We start from the raw sequence: 14,733 nt of genomic DNA on the forward strand, positions 1-14,733 counted from the left end.
ATAAACACAAAATGCACTACAAAACACACACTATTCATGTTCACACCAATACTTTCCATGCTTTGTCGTTCCAGGCCCTCGACTCGTGCCCTCAAGATCCTCTATTCCAAGAACAAATTCATTCTCAAAACAACCTTCATTAATTCCCTCCAAAAAAATCATGGTTGTAAATGAAATCTCCCTACGAATTCGAAGAGAAATCAGGGATGGGAAATTCCAAGTTGCCACAACTATAATACTTTCTGTATCAATTACATTCATTGTCTTAGTTTTGGGCATGATCATCAACGACCATTTCAAAAGATTCGTGCTCTACGAGGATCTCTCCCTCTCCTCTCTCAACGCATTCCCTCCCCTCATTTTTCCTTCCTCGTCTCCACAATGCACATGCACGCAGCGATGCAATCTCTCGCGTACGCCTGATACGCTTTCACACTTGATGAGCGACGAGGAGCTCATGTGGAGGGCCTCCATGGATCCTCATATCGTTGAACCGCCTTTCAATCGCACTCCCAAAATCGCGTTCATGTTCCTCACTAGGGGGAGATTGCCGTTGGCGCCGCTTTGGGAGATGTTCTTCAAAGGAAATGAAGGGCTCTTCTCAATCTACCTCCATACGTCGCCAGAGTTCAGCGACGAGCCCCCCGAGTCATCAGTATTCTACAAGCGTAAAATACCTAGTAAGGTAAAAGTTTTAGGACAATCAACTTATCGACGTCGTTTTAAGGCGTGGTGTGGATAAAAAAATCTACATCAATAAATTAACCGTCCTAGTTACATATTCGGTGCCAAAAAATGACTTTAGGACACAGTAGATCAGAAAATGAAGCAACGGTCATGCTATTTAACATATTTCCGATAGTCAAGACTATGCAATAAACTTGTAACCAAATTAAGGATACGATTATAGTTATTTTTATTGTTAATTTTCTTGTATTACAGTTGGTAGAGTGGGGAAAAGCGAGTATGATAGATGCGGAAAGGCGTCTTTTAGCCAACGCGCTTCTCGACTTCGCAAACGAAAGATTCATTCTACTATCCGAATCATGCATCCCTATATTCAACTTCTCCACCATCTACAACTACCTCATCAATTCCAACCAAAGCTTCCTCAGCGCCTTCGACGACCCCCGCCGGATCGGGCGGGGCCGGTACAACAAGCGGATGGGGCCCACAATCGAGTTACGCAATTGGCGGAAGGGCTCCCAGTGGTTCGAAGCCAATCGGAAGCTTGCACTAGCCATAGTATCGGATGTCACGTACTATCCTATTTTTAGAGACTATTGCGTGCCACCGTGCTACATGGACGAGCACTATTTTCCAACGTTGGTAACTAAAGTTTGTTCTAGTTTGACGTCGAATCGGACCATTACTTGGACTGATTGGTCAGGGGGCGGTTCGCATCCGGCTATGTTTAGGGCAAATGATGTGAGTGAAGAGTTCCTGAACATGGTTCGGTTCCGGTTCAATTGCACCTACAATGGTGAATTTAGCTCGGTTTGCCACCTTTTTGCTAGAAAGTTTCATCCTAATACTTTGCAACCTTTACTTAGGATTGCACCTAAATTACTTGGATTTAATTCTTGAACCTTTAAATGTTGTCTCATATTTAGTTTTGCCATTTTATGGTTGTATTTTCAATTGGTTGCTCAAAGTAAATAAAGAAAGTGAGCTTTGGTATTCGATCATTATTATTATTGTGCCTATTTTGTGTTAGTGAAACATCAAGCCAAGTCGAATAGAAATACTATAAGATGATCAATTAGAGAAATTAAAATAAAAAATAATTTGGAGTGGGAGGCATATCACAACTTGATCCTCAAAAACCTACTCATATTATCAATACTCTATATACAAAAGTTGAACTAAAGAAAACTTCCAAAGTTGCTAACAACAAATTGAATCCTAGTTCATTCTTGCACGGCCACAGCCACAGCCACCCATCATTCACTAGCTCTGCAGGTATCCTCCGATGCCGACGGTGACTCTGACACCGACTCTAGTGCCTCGTGTGAGGGCGACACCTCCACCCCTCTCAACTCCTCTATCATCTTCACCACATAGTTGATCTTCGGCCTCTGATGTGGTGCCACCTGTGTGCACGCCATCGCGATCTGCAGCAGTCCCACCATCTCCTCTTCGATATCCTTGTACCTCATGAGCTCCAAATCGAACACCTCGGCTGTCCACTCCTCCCTCACCACGGACTGCACCCACCTAGGCAGATCAACGACCCCGCTGTACCCTATCCCCGGCCCACTGTTGTCGATTATGGAGGGGCACTTGCCAGTCAGCAGCTCCAGCAACAGGACCCCGAAAGAGTAGACATCTGATTTGGAGGTCAGCTTCCGGCCGTCCAAAGCTGCCTCTGGAGCACGGTAGCCATTGGATTTAGAGGCAGACGGGGCAGATGCAAAGACTGAGAGGCCGTAGTCAGATAGCTTGGCATTGCCTAGCTTGTCGATAAGGACGTTTGTCGACTTGATGTTGCCGTGCACTAGCCTCAGGGGGGGCCCTGAGCTGTGGATGAAGGCTAGCCCCCTTGCTGCTCCTGCTGCAATCTTTAACCTTGTGGTCCAGTCCAATGGAGTTCTACCGGGGCCTCGGTTGCCTGAGAAAAGGTTTCATGAATAAAGTGTAGCAACTTTAATAAAGGCAAGAGTTTATGATTAATGCAGCATGGTTTTTTTTGTGTGTTCTTTTGGCTCCATTATTTGCAGTGGTCCTAACTCCACCCATGTTCTTATCAACAGAATTCCCTACACAAGATCTATGCTTACGCATTCATTGCACTAAATCCCAAAAAAAATCATGATTCATCATCACTTTCAAGAACCCGAAATAAAGACACGATAAACCGATGATCTAAAACCAAACCACCAACAAGTTGGATGAGCCATGAAGCAAAAAACCCGAAACCATAAACTCTAAACCCCTAATCTTCGAACACTTTTGCTATCCAAACCACCCCTTGGGCCAAGCTAACAACAAACAAACAAAGATGAGCCTCAAGCAACAAGAACAGAGCATAACTAGCTAAGAAACAACCGCATTTCAACACCACGTGCAAAGTGCAAACTAAATAATGACATAGTTACACCCCTGTGTCACTGTCCTCCACCTTTCAACAAAGATAGACCATCCCACTATTCAACACATCATGGGCCCTATGCCTTAACCTTCAACCACTAATTATTGGCTTTTATGGGCACCATATCAATAATCTAAATAAGAGACAATCTTTGAGAAGGTGTTTGGCTGCTAAAAATTAAATTGAACCCAGATTAGTTTTATGACACTTACCCGAGATTTTAGTACCAGGTCAAATTCACGCAACCGAACAACACTCAAGATTAAATACTATCAACACCCCCACCTAAGATAACAAAAAAACAAAAAAAGGGCACCAAATTGCAAGACAAGAAACAACAAAACAGAGCCAGTCAGAGCACCATGTGACAACAAGATGATCAAAATTTCTTTTAACAAATCCAATAATAAAATTTTGCAATCCCTAACACATCATAATTCACAATGCAGCATCATTTTAAACAAAAAGAGGTAAAAATTTCTCACCATGAAGCAACCAAAACAAGTTCCCATTAGGCATGAATTCATGAACCAACAATTTCTCATCCCTAGCGAAATAGTAAGCCTTCAATCCGATCAAATTCGGGTGGCGCAGACGCCCCAACACCTCCATCTGCTGCTCAAACTCCCTCTTCCCAGGCACATTCAAGTCCTTCAATCTCTTCACCGCCACCACATTCCCGTCATCCAAAATCGCCTTATACGCAGTCCCAAACCCGCCCTTCCCCAGCATCTCTGCCGACGCCCTCAGCAAATCCTCGAGCTCGAACCTCCTCTCACCATCTAAGAACACCATCTTCCCCCTCTCGTACCCGGACTGGGGGTTCGGGTAAGGGCTTGACGAATACACTATTTTCTCCGCTTGCACGGAGCTCTTCTCCGACGTCAACATGCTCGAGTAGTTCCTCCAGAAATAGCAATACAGTAGCAACGAAACTAGCCCTAGAACCAAAACATCCCCAATTATTATACCAATTATAGCAATATTACTAATTTTACTCTTGTGGGAAGTGTGCGGTGACGGTGGATTAGTCTCCGTCGGAACCGCCGTTGGAGAGGACGAAACGGTCGTTTTAGGGCTCACCGGCGACGCCATTGCTCCGCCGGGGCGGGTAGGGTTAGTCGAAGCTAAATCACATTTCTCCAGCGGTGGACCGCACATTGCCGGATTCCCCCAAAACGACGACGCAGGGAAGCCGGAAAACGACCTAGGTACTTCTCCAGCAAGCCCATTCCCCGACACGTTGAAATCCTGCAAATTCGGCAAGTTAATTGCGGAAATGGCGCCGGAGAAGGAGTTGTCCTCGAGGCGGAGAGTGAGGAGATGCGTGAGGCGGTTGAGGGCGAGGGGAATTTGGCCGGAGAAGTTGTTGTAGGAGAGATCGAGGCGGTAGAGCTTGGAGAGAGAGGTTAAGGAGGGCGGAAAATCGCCGGAGAAACGGTTGTGGGAAATGAAGAGGAGTTTTAAGGCGGTGAGGTTGGAGAGATCCGGAATTTGACCGGAGAAGGCGTTTTGCTTGAGGCTGAGGACGCGGAGGTGGGTGAGGGAAGCGATGGAGGAGGGGAGGGAGTTATGGAGGTTGGAATTTTCGAGGACTAAACGGGCGACCCGGTTGCGGATGCAGGAGACTCCGGCCCAGGAGCTGCATGGGTCGGAGGTGGAGTTCCAGGAGGTGAGGATGGAGTTTTGGGGGTCGGCGGTGGATTTGAAGAGGAGAAGAGGGGCGGCGTCGGGATGGTCCCACGCGGCGGCGTGGTGGAGGAAGAGGAGGAGGATGAAGACGGCGGTGGTAGGGTTTGGTTTTAGTGATGGTGGTGGTGCCGCCATTGTTGGTAACGGTTTGGTTGAGTAGAGAGAGAGAAGTGAGGAGAGCTCAAGTCTGAAGATAATAATGGAGGAAGTCAGGAGTGGTTATGGAGTTCGATTCTAATTAATGATGCTGCTTTTTTATTCAATTATTTCTGTTATTTTTTCAACTATTTTTTTTATATCAGAATAGATATTCACTATTTCTTTGTTTTCATTTAAATGAAAATATGGTATAGTATTGAATTCAGATTAACTATCGTTTGAGTTTAAGATAAAGGATTGTAGGTACCATTTCAAATAAAAAGAATCGATTAGCTTGAAATAAGTAAGTACCTAAGTGATTAGACAAATGGGGGTAGTGGTGCCATATTTTTGGGGTAGTATTCAAAGTGGGATTAAATTTTGGAGTAGTGGTAGTTTTTGATGCACCATTTCTTGCATAAAAAATTAGCCCTGTCGCAACTTTTACTCTTCTTTTTATTTTTTATTTTTTATTTTTTTCTGTATTTTCCTTTTAATTCTATTTTTGGTTTTATTTCCTATTTTGTTTTTTAAGAGGTTTTGTATGTAGGGTTTGTAAAATGAAAATTTGATAATGGATGAATGTAGAGTAGATAATTTAGAACAGAAGAGATAAGACACTGGCTGTGGGTAAAAAAATGAAAAGTTCCTGACTCTCCTGAGGAGTATACAGGACTGATTACAGAGGTAGAAAAAATTAAGTGTCCAGGGACAGACGGAATATTAGGAGTAGGTAGTTTTCAGAAGGTAAAGGCCATTTTTTTTTTGGCTAATTCATAATATTAGTACTACTACTATATTAACTACGCAAATAGAACTACAAAGACTCCATAAAAATATATATGTGTTCCTTTTATTTCTGGTCTAATGAAAGAAAAGTACTCCTACTAAGTAGCTTAATTCCCTCTTTTACCAAAAGGTATTCTTTCGGCTGGTGCTTTTTAAGGTCGATTGACTGGTTTAAACATTCATTCTACAATTAAATCCTAGTAAAATTAATTTAATATTTTAATTAAACAGTATCATGAATAATCCAGGGTTTGCCTTTGTACAACACCAGACTTCTGACAAAAAAAGGTGTCACTTTCTCGTCTTTTGGTACTAAACTTAGTAGTCAAACATAACTAATTAATGTATTTTAGCGACTAATAGAATGTGAAAAGAAAAAAGAGAGCTGTTTTTGCTTGATTTTCAGGTAATAGAAAGTGTATTCTTGGTTAATGCTACTTAGTAGTATTTCCTAAATAGGATTTAACCAGAAGAGCAGTGCTATTTGGCTTGAGCAGGACACAACAAGGTTGAGATCATACGAGCCTTGCCCACCTGCATGTAGAGAGAGACTCAGAATTCAATCAAATTATGGCCATATTTCCCTTTTCTGCATGGGAAATTGAAAAATTCGAAAGTGACGATACTACAGATGAGCTAAGGTTGAATGTTTACTTTCATTATTAGTGACACTTTGTTCATACAGACTAATCAATTGGTCTCGACACAAAAAGTTAAAGACTTAAAGTTAAAAACGAAATACTATGGTTTTACATTTTTACATTTCAAATTTCGAGGTTACATCATATGGTTTTCCAAATTTAACTTTGTGAAAACATTAAAATCTGTCTTCTTTATGCCTCATTTTTATACAAATATAACAATTTATTTTATTCTGAAAAGAATAAGCTCTAAACAAACAAATTTATATGGAGAATTTTAATAGTTCTGTTTTACACTCTAAACAAGATTCCATTCAAATAAAATTTATTTACAAAAATAATACTCCCTCCGGCCCACAAAAGTATACACTTTTAGTTGGACACGAGCTTTAATACACAATTGGTAAAAGAAAGAAATAGATAGAAAGAAAAAGTAATTAAAATATTATTAATTTATAATAAGTCACCCCTTATTAACGTTCTAAAATTAGAAAGTGGATGCTATTATGAGAGAAGGAGTATTAGTACTAAATATTTAAGTGCAATTTTGTATCAGAATTATTTGAATAAATAGAAAGACAATATTTTTGGGCCTGGTGTAAAAAGGCAATACTGTATTTTACTAAAAGAAATTAATACGAAATAAAAAAGTAACCCAAAGTAATCATAGCCCATTAAGAATCTGGGCCCCAAAACGAACCACAACCCAGACCCGTAAAGCCTGGTGGATCTTTGTAAGTAACCAAATTAATTATCTTTATTTAATCCAAAATTAACGCTTATCGATTCGACACGATTACCACGTGTGTATGGAGTACTATTAAAAGTGAAAATTCGATGTTAAAAACCGTAAATGAAACAAAAAATCCACAGAGAATTACCGATATTTCCTCCGACGCCGTGTCTATTCCCAGCTCCGCAACCCCAGCTCCCACCGACGCGCCTCGGTAGTCCGCCGTCATCCACAACCTTGATTCGCGACACATCCGCTCCAAAATCTTGAACAAGTGTGGTGAATTTCAATTAAATTAACGGAAGGGAGGGATCGTGCCGCAATTGCTGATTCATCTTCCTACTCGCCGTCTGCAATGGTTCTAAAATTCTAAACCTTGCGGTAATTCCTGACTCCAAGTTAGCTGCTTCCTCTAATTGCCAGTTTAATAGATTGGGCATTTTATGTCTCATGAAATAAGTAATTTACTACTACGTTTCGGAACATGAATGTCAATTACGAGAGAGGTGCTGTAGCGATTAGTTTAGGGAGTTCGAAGATTACAGTTTGAATAGCTTTTGGTTACAAATTAAACCAATTTAACATAACAAAAAAACAGTTTCATTTCAAAATTAGGTGGGATTATTACTTTATTAGTAGCTATTAATATGCTTGAATTTGTGGCTCATATAGATCAATTGCTACCTTGTCACCTCTTCCATCAACCATGTCGCAAGCCCCAACACCTGTGAACCCTAGAAGAAACCCGGATCCATCTCCAACCACCAATACCCGGTTGGAATCTGATGCTCATGTTAACCATGTTACGGCTTCAGTGCTTGCCAAGCCTACTGTTCTGTCTGATAACTCAGATCTTGCCAATACTGCTGTTGTGTCAATCACAGAGTCTACTGCTGGAACTCTCAAGAGGCCCCGTGAGGAGGACTCTGTGGAGGATGGGGCCTTGGTTGATTTGCCAGAAGCAAAGCGGCGTGTAAAGGCCGCTCATGATATCATATACCGAATTGTTGTACCCTCTCGGCAGATTGGGAAAGTCATTGGAAGAGCAGGGCACCGTATTCAGAAGATTAGAGAGGATACTCAGGCTACGATTAAGATTGCTGATGCTATTTCGGTAAGAAGATTGATGCATGTCTCTGTTTTTGGCTTTATTTTTGTTTCTTCCTTATTGGTACTTTTAGCAATAACATATAGAAAGAATTTTTTCATTGAAGTCCAGTAAGTTATTGAGAAGGTATAAATTGAATTGAATTTTAGTCTTCTATCAGAATTGGGTAAATTTCTGTCTAGTAAACTTTTACAAAAAAAAGTTTCTGTCTTTGGATTCTTATTAACATCTTGTTCGAGATTATTTTGCATGGTGATAGTATGATTCTTACTTTAGATAGTAAAACTAGTATATAAATCAATGTATACATATATAACTAACAACTCACTTACCTGTTTTCTTGCTCTGCAGTTTTTCCTTGACAGATAGAAGAACTAAGTCTGTAATCAAAATTAAGACCAGTAAGCCGGGTCTAGGAATCTGTTTGAGATTCTATCCGTTCCTGCTGGAAATTTTTGAATTGCTTCTGGACCAGATTTGTGCTTATGTTCAAATCAGTAACCAAGTGCCTATCTACATAGGTCAGGATTTACAGAAATACAAAGCACACTCCCTCCCCTCTTCCCTTCCCCACCCCTACTCCCATATTCACCCCTCCCCACTCCCTGTTTCGATGATATCATAATCCCTGTTTTCCCTCCATTTTCCTACCTGCATGTCCTATTTATCCCCCTCCCATTGGTGTGTATGTGCATGGGTGTGTGTAGTTTGGTGTCTGAGGAGGATGGTATGGTTCACAGTTGGCTGATCAGCTCTGGCTTAACTGGTAAACCTGTCCCCATCCTCACCCCATCTCCTCAAAGTCTCAAACCAACTAGGGAAGGTTGGGCTTTGGGTTGTTACTTGGTCAGTTGGTCTATTGGACCATGGTTCTGTGGGGAATTCTTAATTTTGAAATCTTTATTTTATTATATGCACAAAATCCGGATAAAGTACAACTTATTGTTGATGTGGATGAGACTTAACCAAATGACAAGCATTATGAAGACCAAGTTGTTCTTGGCTTTGTTTTACTTAACCTTATTTTTTTGTCATTTTCTGTTTCATCTTCTATTATAGAATTGCCTATCCATCTGGTCACCCTATTTATTTTGCTGAAATTATGATTTGTTTTGTGTTTTGCAGAAACATGAAGAGAGGGTGATTATTATCAGTTCGAAGGACAGCGACAATGTATTTTCTGATGCAGAAAATGCTCTTCATCAGATTGTTACTCTGATCCTCAAGGTAGGACGAAACACTGCTTTCAAATCAAACTAGAATGAATGGCTTTCTTTTAATTGAGGACTGTGAATTGCTTGTATTTCCTTCATATTTTTCTGTTGACTGGTTATTCGTCATCGTTATTAATTGTTTTGCACATTCACTTGATTAGTTTCACCAAGATATAATCTAATATTTCTAGATTTCATGGATCACAATATAGACATTTTCTTTATTATATCGACTATTGAGGAAAATACACTAATGGCAACACTGTTGATAAGCAGATAAGTTAAGCACCTAGCTTTGACTTTGTTGTAAAGGTGTTGTGATCAATATGGAGATTTTGCAATAATTAGAAGATATATGCGGTCTTATGAATGAAAAAAAGTAACTTTTTGCTTCACTCGTATTTAGAGGGCAAGAAGGAATTTGTTGAAATGCATAAACTCTTCCCCGATATACTATCGATTTATATCTAAGATGAGTGAAATTCTGAATGTCGTGGGAGAAGATCAGGAGTTGAGAGATTTTTGTTTGGGAATGAAGTTAAGGAAACGTTTATATTGGTATTGATATGGATTTCAGATTCAAAAGAAGTGTTTTATGCTCATGACTTATTTCCCCTATGGTTTTAGTCTTAGCCTAAGCCAGTTGAGTGGCATTATCCGGTATTGTTAATTATCTATATTACATTCCATCTGTCATAGGACGATGATGGGAATGCAGAGGCAGCGATAATTGGCCCAGGACATGTCCCAGCTAATGCAGTAAGGCTTTTGATTGCTGGTTCTCAAGCAGGTGGTTTGATTGGAGTTTCGGGCCAAAATATTGTGAACTTGAGGAATGCCTCAGGAGCAAGTATTACTGTTCTTTCTCCTAATCAGTTACCTCCATGCGCTTCTGCTCATGAATCTGACCGAGTTGTACAGGTTAATTTAAAAGTGATCTCATATTTTGCTTTCATCAGACACCATGCTATAGTTATATTCAGTTTATGAGTCTAGCTGATATTTTCAAGCAACTCTATTATAATGCAAAGAGATTAACAAAAGCATCATTGAAATTGAGCATTGCTTATAATTTAAATCGCAGTGATACTTAATTACGAAACCAGGTAATTTTTTCATGCTCCTGAATGCTTTTTATTCTCGCCTTTAGATGTATCAGAAGTACACCAAAGTTTTACTTTCAAAATACACTGGGTAGTGGTGAATATGTGAAATTTCTGCTGATGTAAGCTTGGATCTATCTGTGTGCGGCAATGCTCCAAATATTTATGCTTAACTGTGAGCTAATATGTCCATTGCTGATACATTAAGGTGGTTGCATTTCTGTTTGTGTGGCTTTTCGAGATGTTGATGGTATTTTTCTTGCAGATATCCGGAGATATTCCTGCTGTTTTGAGAGCTGTAGTGGAAATTGGCTGCCAACTCAGGTGGGTATCAGTGTTTACTTCAATGTTTTTCTAAAAGCTGGATTCTCCTTTTTTAGTGTTAATATCGCTCTTTTGCAATTTGTAGGGATAACCCACCTAAACAAGTAATATCTATCAGCCCAACAAATAATGTTGGCGTTCATCGGCAACCTCAACCATATGTGGATCCTACATCAGGTAATTTTTTAAACTTAAGAGTAAAATTAATTTTATTTCATTCTATTACTTTGTCATATCTTAGTACTGGGAGGACATCATCTTTATTACAATTTGCAGGTGATTATGTTACGTTGGAGCTTTTGGTTCCTGAAAATCTGGTGGGTGGGTTGATTGGAAGGTTCGGAGCCAATATTTCAAGGATTAGAAACGAGTCCGGAGCAAATATTAAGGTAGCTTTTGCCTTAATAATTCATATTATCAGTGACATACTATTTGGGTTGCAGTTCCTTTTTTTGAATTCTGGCCTCGTTATCAATTAACATAGTTGATTCTTCATTGTATCTTGTACATTCTGGTTGTAGGTTTATGGTGGGAGAGGTGAACAAACACAAAGACAGATTCATCTAGGTGGTGGCGCTCAACAGGTCTGAAGTTTATAATATACAATGTCTTGCTTTCTTCATGAAGCTTGGATTTCTTGTCCTGTTACACATTTTTATGCCAATGTTCTATCATTTAGGTTGCCCTTGCGAAGCAGCGGGTTGATGAATATGTCTATGCTGAGTTGATGCGACAAGCAGGGGGTCAAATGCAGCTCACTGCCGCTGGTCAATTGCAACAATATCCTACTCAACAGCCAATGTAATCTATTTGTAATTGCTAACTGCCAAAGCCTAAATGTGAGCATTTGTCGTAGTTCGCTAATACTGCTTATTTGTGCAGGCCTGACATGTCCAATCCTCTCTACCATGGTTATAGTCATGCCCCTGGCCTATACACGACCAGGTATGTCCTTGCATTTGTGAAGTCTAATTTCACCGATGATTACTACTTCTCGCTAAGATACAAGATAATTAACTGTAGAAGCAATATAGATTCATTGACTCTTAAGTTTCATAGTTTTACTGCATCTTATATGGCTCAACCTGGTTCTTTTTTTTTTTTCGCAATAAAAAATACCCTTGGTTGCATGATCAAGTCTTACAATGATATCATGTGCAAAAGGCTGGTTGTCCTCTACGCGAATCAGTTCTGAGCTCAATTATTACAGGATATCATTAAGCAAATTATGTCTCTACTTTCCTGCATCAACAAAATGCTGTCTGGTTTTATTTAGATGCAGCTTATGAAGTTGAATTTCCTAACTTTTTGCAGTAATCATGACGTTGGAATGATGTCAGCGCTCCCACCGATGTATGCATCAAGCGCAACAACTCAAGCTCCTCAGTACTATGCTAATCAGTCCTATCCTGCTCCGCCATTATAGGAGCGAATAGAAGCAACGGTTCTATCCTGCTCCACCATCATTGTTGGCATCAAGTGCAAAGGTCTTATCATGCTCCAACATTGTTGGAATCAAGCACAATGACTCAGAACTCCTCGGTACTATGCTCACAAACTTCTGTTGCTGCCCTCTGCATGCTAGTTGGATAGTAAATCTTACTGGGATCTTGCTTTGCCCTTATGATGCAACTCGATCAAACCCAAAAAGTTTATCCTCTAATATTTATGGAAATTATACGGACAGTTTTATAGGGTAGATAAACCCATCTATCTAAGAGTTATATGACCAGAGATAATCTAAAATGTGTGTTTTTATCTTGTTTTGTTTATTTATCTTTTCAAGCAAAAGAAGGTTGAAAATCCATATTTGTGATTTAAATAACTAAAAATAAGTTTCATTCGGTAGTAGGAATTGGTTGTCGCAGCCTTATATTGAGCAACTGCGAGTTATTTATTTTTAATTCAAAACTTTCTTTAGTTTTTTGTAGTAAGAATCTGACTTCCAGATTGACGACACAGTACCACGACACAGTACCAGTGACTAAGCGTGCTTGGCATGGAGTAATTCTAAGATGGGTTATCCCTTGGAAAGTTTCTCAGAGAGCGTATGAGTGACTCTAAAACACGCCAGTACAATAGTAGAGCGATGGCTAGTGCAAATTAAATGCTAGTACAAGGAATGACTCTTACTTCTAAAGTAGAGTGAACCATGAATGTGTCAAAGCACATAAGTGATATGCAGTTATGAGACTGTATATCGCTTATTGCCAATTTTTCTACTTAAGATAGAAATATCCCATATTTTAACTATTGCCAAATTAATACTCACATTAAAAGTATTTGACTTTTAAAAAGTATGACATCAAGGGGATTAAAGTAAACCATGATTCATAGTTTTATTAAATCAGAGATTATTTTACTCTTTATCTTTAATATTCATATTTACTGTATTTACAAACAGAGTGTAGGAGGTGAAATCATTTCAATGAAGAGAAGAGAGCTTCCTTGAGAAAATTGAAAAGAGAAAAAGTTTGGAAATAGTATACAATGGAGAAGAGAACACGGCGGCGCTGTTTTGATTTAGTAAACCTAGCGGTTTGGTTTAATTTTGTTTTATTATAATTTATTTAAGATATTTAACGTGTTCTTGTTTAGTTTAATTGTGTTTTACATTATTAGTATGACTCATTAATTTAACTTGATTTTGAGTTTAATATTACTTTTGAAAGTACAAATAAATTAATGGTATTCTTTAAAGTTAACAAAAGCATACTTAAAATAATAAAAATGATAAAAAAAATTGCATTACATATCACTAATTTAAAATAAAAATTTTAAAATATTAAAATTGTTATATAAGTCTAAACAATATATTGTGTGACGTGTTTTTTATTTTTTCAAAATATGGATGATTGCATTAATTAATTACCATGCCTTAAAAAAGAATATTTAAATTATAAGTATATAGTAATTATTTAAATATTAGTACTTTATATTGTATAATAAGTAGTATTAATTATTTTCGACTTCACGAGTTCCGATTTCTGGGTCCGTCATTGGACATGTGGAAATGAAGCAGTTTTCTTTTTCCACAATTTGCGATGCATGATTTGTTCAAAGAAGTAAAAAAAATATTGTATAAATTTGGCTTTTAAAATTTCGTTTTAGGTGATTAAAAAATCGTAGAAATTCGATGGGTATATAAACTGCATTAGTAAGACGTTTGTGCACGACTTTAGTTATATATGATTAGTTATGTGTTAATTAGTTGAATTTAAGAAATGTATAAGGGGCGAGTCAAAGTCAATAGAGGGTATAACAGGTAGTCAGGTAGTTTTCGCCGACCAATTCAACCAAAATCATAAAACAATTAATATGTACTCCATATAAAACCACTTTCTAAGGTAGTGCTGTTATTTCTTCCCTTGATCGTTGATCGGTATATAAATTTAGGGAATTAAATATTAATTTTATTAGCTTTATATATTTAGTGTACATTTTGTCTACAAATAAAATAAGATTTATCAACAAACAAATAATTTCAGACTTCTTAATGAATTAGTCTTTATAAATGTGAATTTAAATCATTTTTAACAAATAATTAGCGCTATAAAATATAAATAATTAGTTATCTAATATTTTTGAACTGTAAATACTTAGAGTTACTATAACATGTGACAAAAAATAATTACTTTGTAATTATAATACTATAATCTTCAATATTGATAAACTTATTCTTTTAATCACTTTTTATTCACAATAATCTTTAAAAAATAATAAAGTTTTTAGCTCACTTTAATATAACACCCAACACATTAAAATTTGATAATACTATATTATATATTAATACTACTAATTAAGTGAGTATATGGTTTTGATTTTAAGAATTCTCTAGTTCTAATTTTTTATTTTTTTATTTTGATTTTTTTAAATTCTTAAATCTTGGACCATTACAGT

The 14,733-nt window shown here is 38.0% G+C and overlaps 3 protein-coding genes across 8 annotated transcripts; 2 read left to right on the forward strand and 1 right to left on the reverse strand.

The window, feature by feature from the left end:
- Positions 1-160: 160 nt before the first annotated feature.
- LOC125189258 (glycosyltransferase BC10-like) lies at positions 161-1,587 on the forward strand. The gene is made up of 2 exons (XM_048086550.1): positions 161-685; positions 943-1,587. The coding sequence occupies exons 1-2, from the start codon at positions 161-163 to the stop codon at positions 1,585-1,587; spliced, it is 1,170 nt and encodes a 389-aa protein (XP_047942507.1).
- Positions 1,588-1,755: 168 nt separating this feature from the next.
- Positions 1,756-5,010, reverse strand: LOC125186535 (probable leucine-rich repeat receptor-like protein kinase At1g68400). Its single transcript, XM_048082915.1, has 2 exons — positions 3,577-5,010; positions 1,756-2,611 (listed from the first exon to the last, which is right to left on the reverse strand). The coding sequence occupies exons 1-2, from the start codon at positions 4,916-4,918 to the stop codon at positions 1,944-1,946; spliced, it is 2,010 nt and encodes a 669-aa protein (XP_047938872.1). The 5' UTR covers positions 4,919-5,010; the 3' UTR covers positions 1,756-1,943.
- A 2,207-nt stretch (positions 5,011-7,217) lies between these two features.
- LOC125190416 (KH domain-containing protein At4g18375-like) lies at positions 7,218-13,086 on the forward strand. 6 transcript variants are annotated; one of them, XR_007170909.1, is made up of 12 exons: positions 7,218-7,465; positions 7,757-8,198; positions 9,318-9,419; positions 10,106-10,327; positions 10,775-10,833; positions 10,919-11,010; positions 11,110-11,222; positions 11,355-11,417; positions 11,513-11,634; positions 11,716-11,778; positions 12,148-12,375; positions 12,755-13,086. XR_007170909.1 is itself a non-coding variant. In XM_048087729.1 (11 exons), exons 2-11 carry the CDS (start codon positions 7,791-7,793, stop codon positions 12,257-12,259), a joined length of 1,356 nt encoding a protein of 451 aa, XP_047943686.1. In that variant the 5' UTR covers positions 7,218-7,465; positions 7,757-7,790; the 3' UTR covers positions 12,260-12,640. The 6 variants fall into 6 exon arrangements, 1 of the variants encoding a protein (XP_047943686.1); XR_007170911.1 differs by having other exon boundaries at positions 12,765-13,086; XR_007170912.1 differs by having other exon boundaries at positions 12,783-13,086.
- Positions 13,087-14,733: the final 1,647 nt, after the last annotated feature.

This window comes from Salvia hispanica, chromosome 5 (assembly GCF_023119035.1).
Source record: "Salvia hispanica cultivar TCC Black 2014 chromosome 5, UniMelb_Shisp_WGS_1.0, whole genome shotgun sequence".
NCBI classification, from domain to species: Eukaryota; Viridiplantae; Streptophyta; class Magnoliopsida; order Lamiales; family Lamiaceae; genus Salvia; species Salvia hispanica.

What these genes read in the sequence shown, in the direction of transcription:
- LOC125189258 (XM_048086550.1), top strand. Translation starts at nt 161, where the DNA reads ATGGTTGTAAATGAAATCTCCCTACGAATTCGAAGAGAAATCAGGGAT. An exon ending in AGCGTAAAATACCTAGTAAG is followed by an intron (nt 686 to 942) that starts GTAAAAGTTTTA and finishes CTTGTATTACAG; the next exon opens with TTGGTAGAGTGGGGAAAAGC.
- LOC125186535 (XM_048082915.1), bottom strand. Translation starts at nt 4,918, where the DNA reads ATGGCGGCACCACCACCATCACTAAAACCAAACCCTACCACCGCCGTC. An exon ending in CTTGTTTTGGTTGCTTCATG is followed by an intron (nt 2,612 to 3,576) that starts GTGAGAAATTTT and finishes ACCTTTTCTCAG; the next exon opens with GCAACCGAGGCCCCGGTAGA.
- LOC125190416 (XM_048087729.1), top strand. Translation starts at nt 7,791, where the DNA reads ATGTCGCAAGCCCCAACACCTGTGAACCCTAGAAGAAACCCGGATCCA. An exon ending in TTGTTACTCTGATCCTCAAG is followed by an intron (nt 9,420 to 10,105) that starts GTAGGACGAAAC and finishes CATCTGTCATAG; the next exon opens with GACGATGATGGGAATGCAGA. An exon ending in AATCTGACCGAGTTGTACAG is followed by an intron (nt 10,328 to 10,774) that starts GTTAATTTAAAA and finishes TTTTTCTTGCAG; the next exon opens with ATATCCGGAGATATTCCTGC.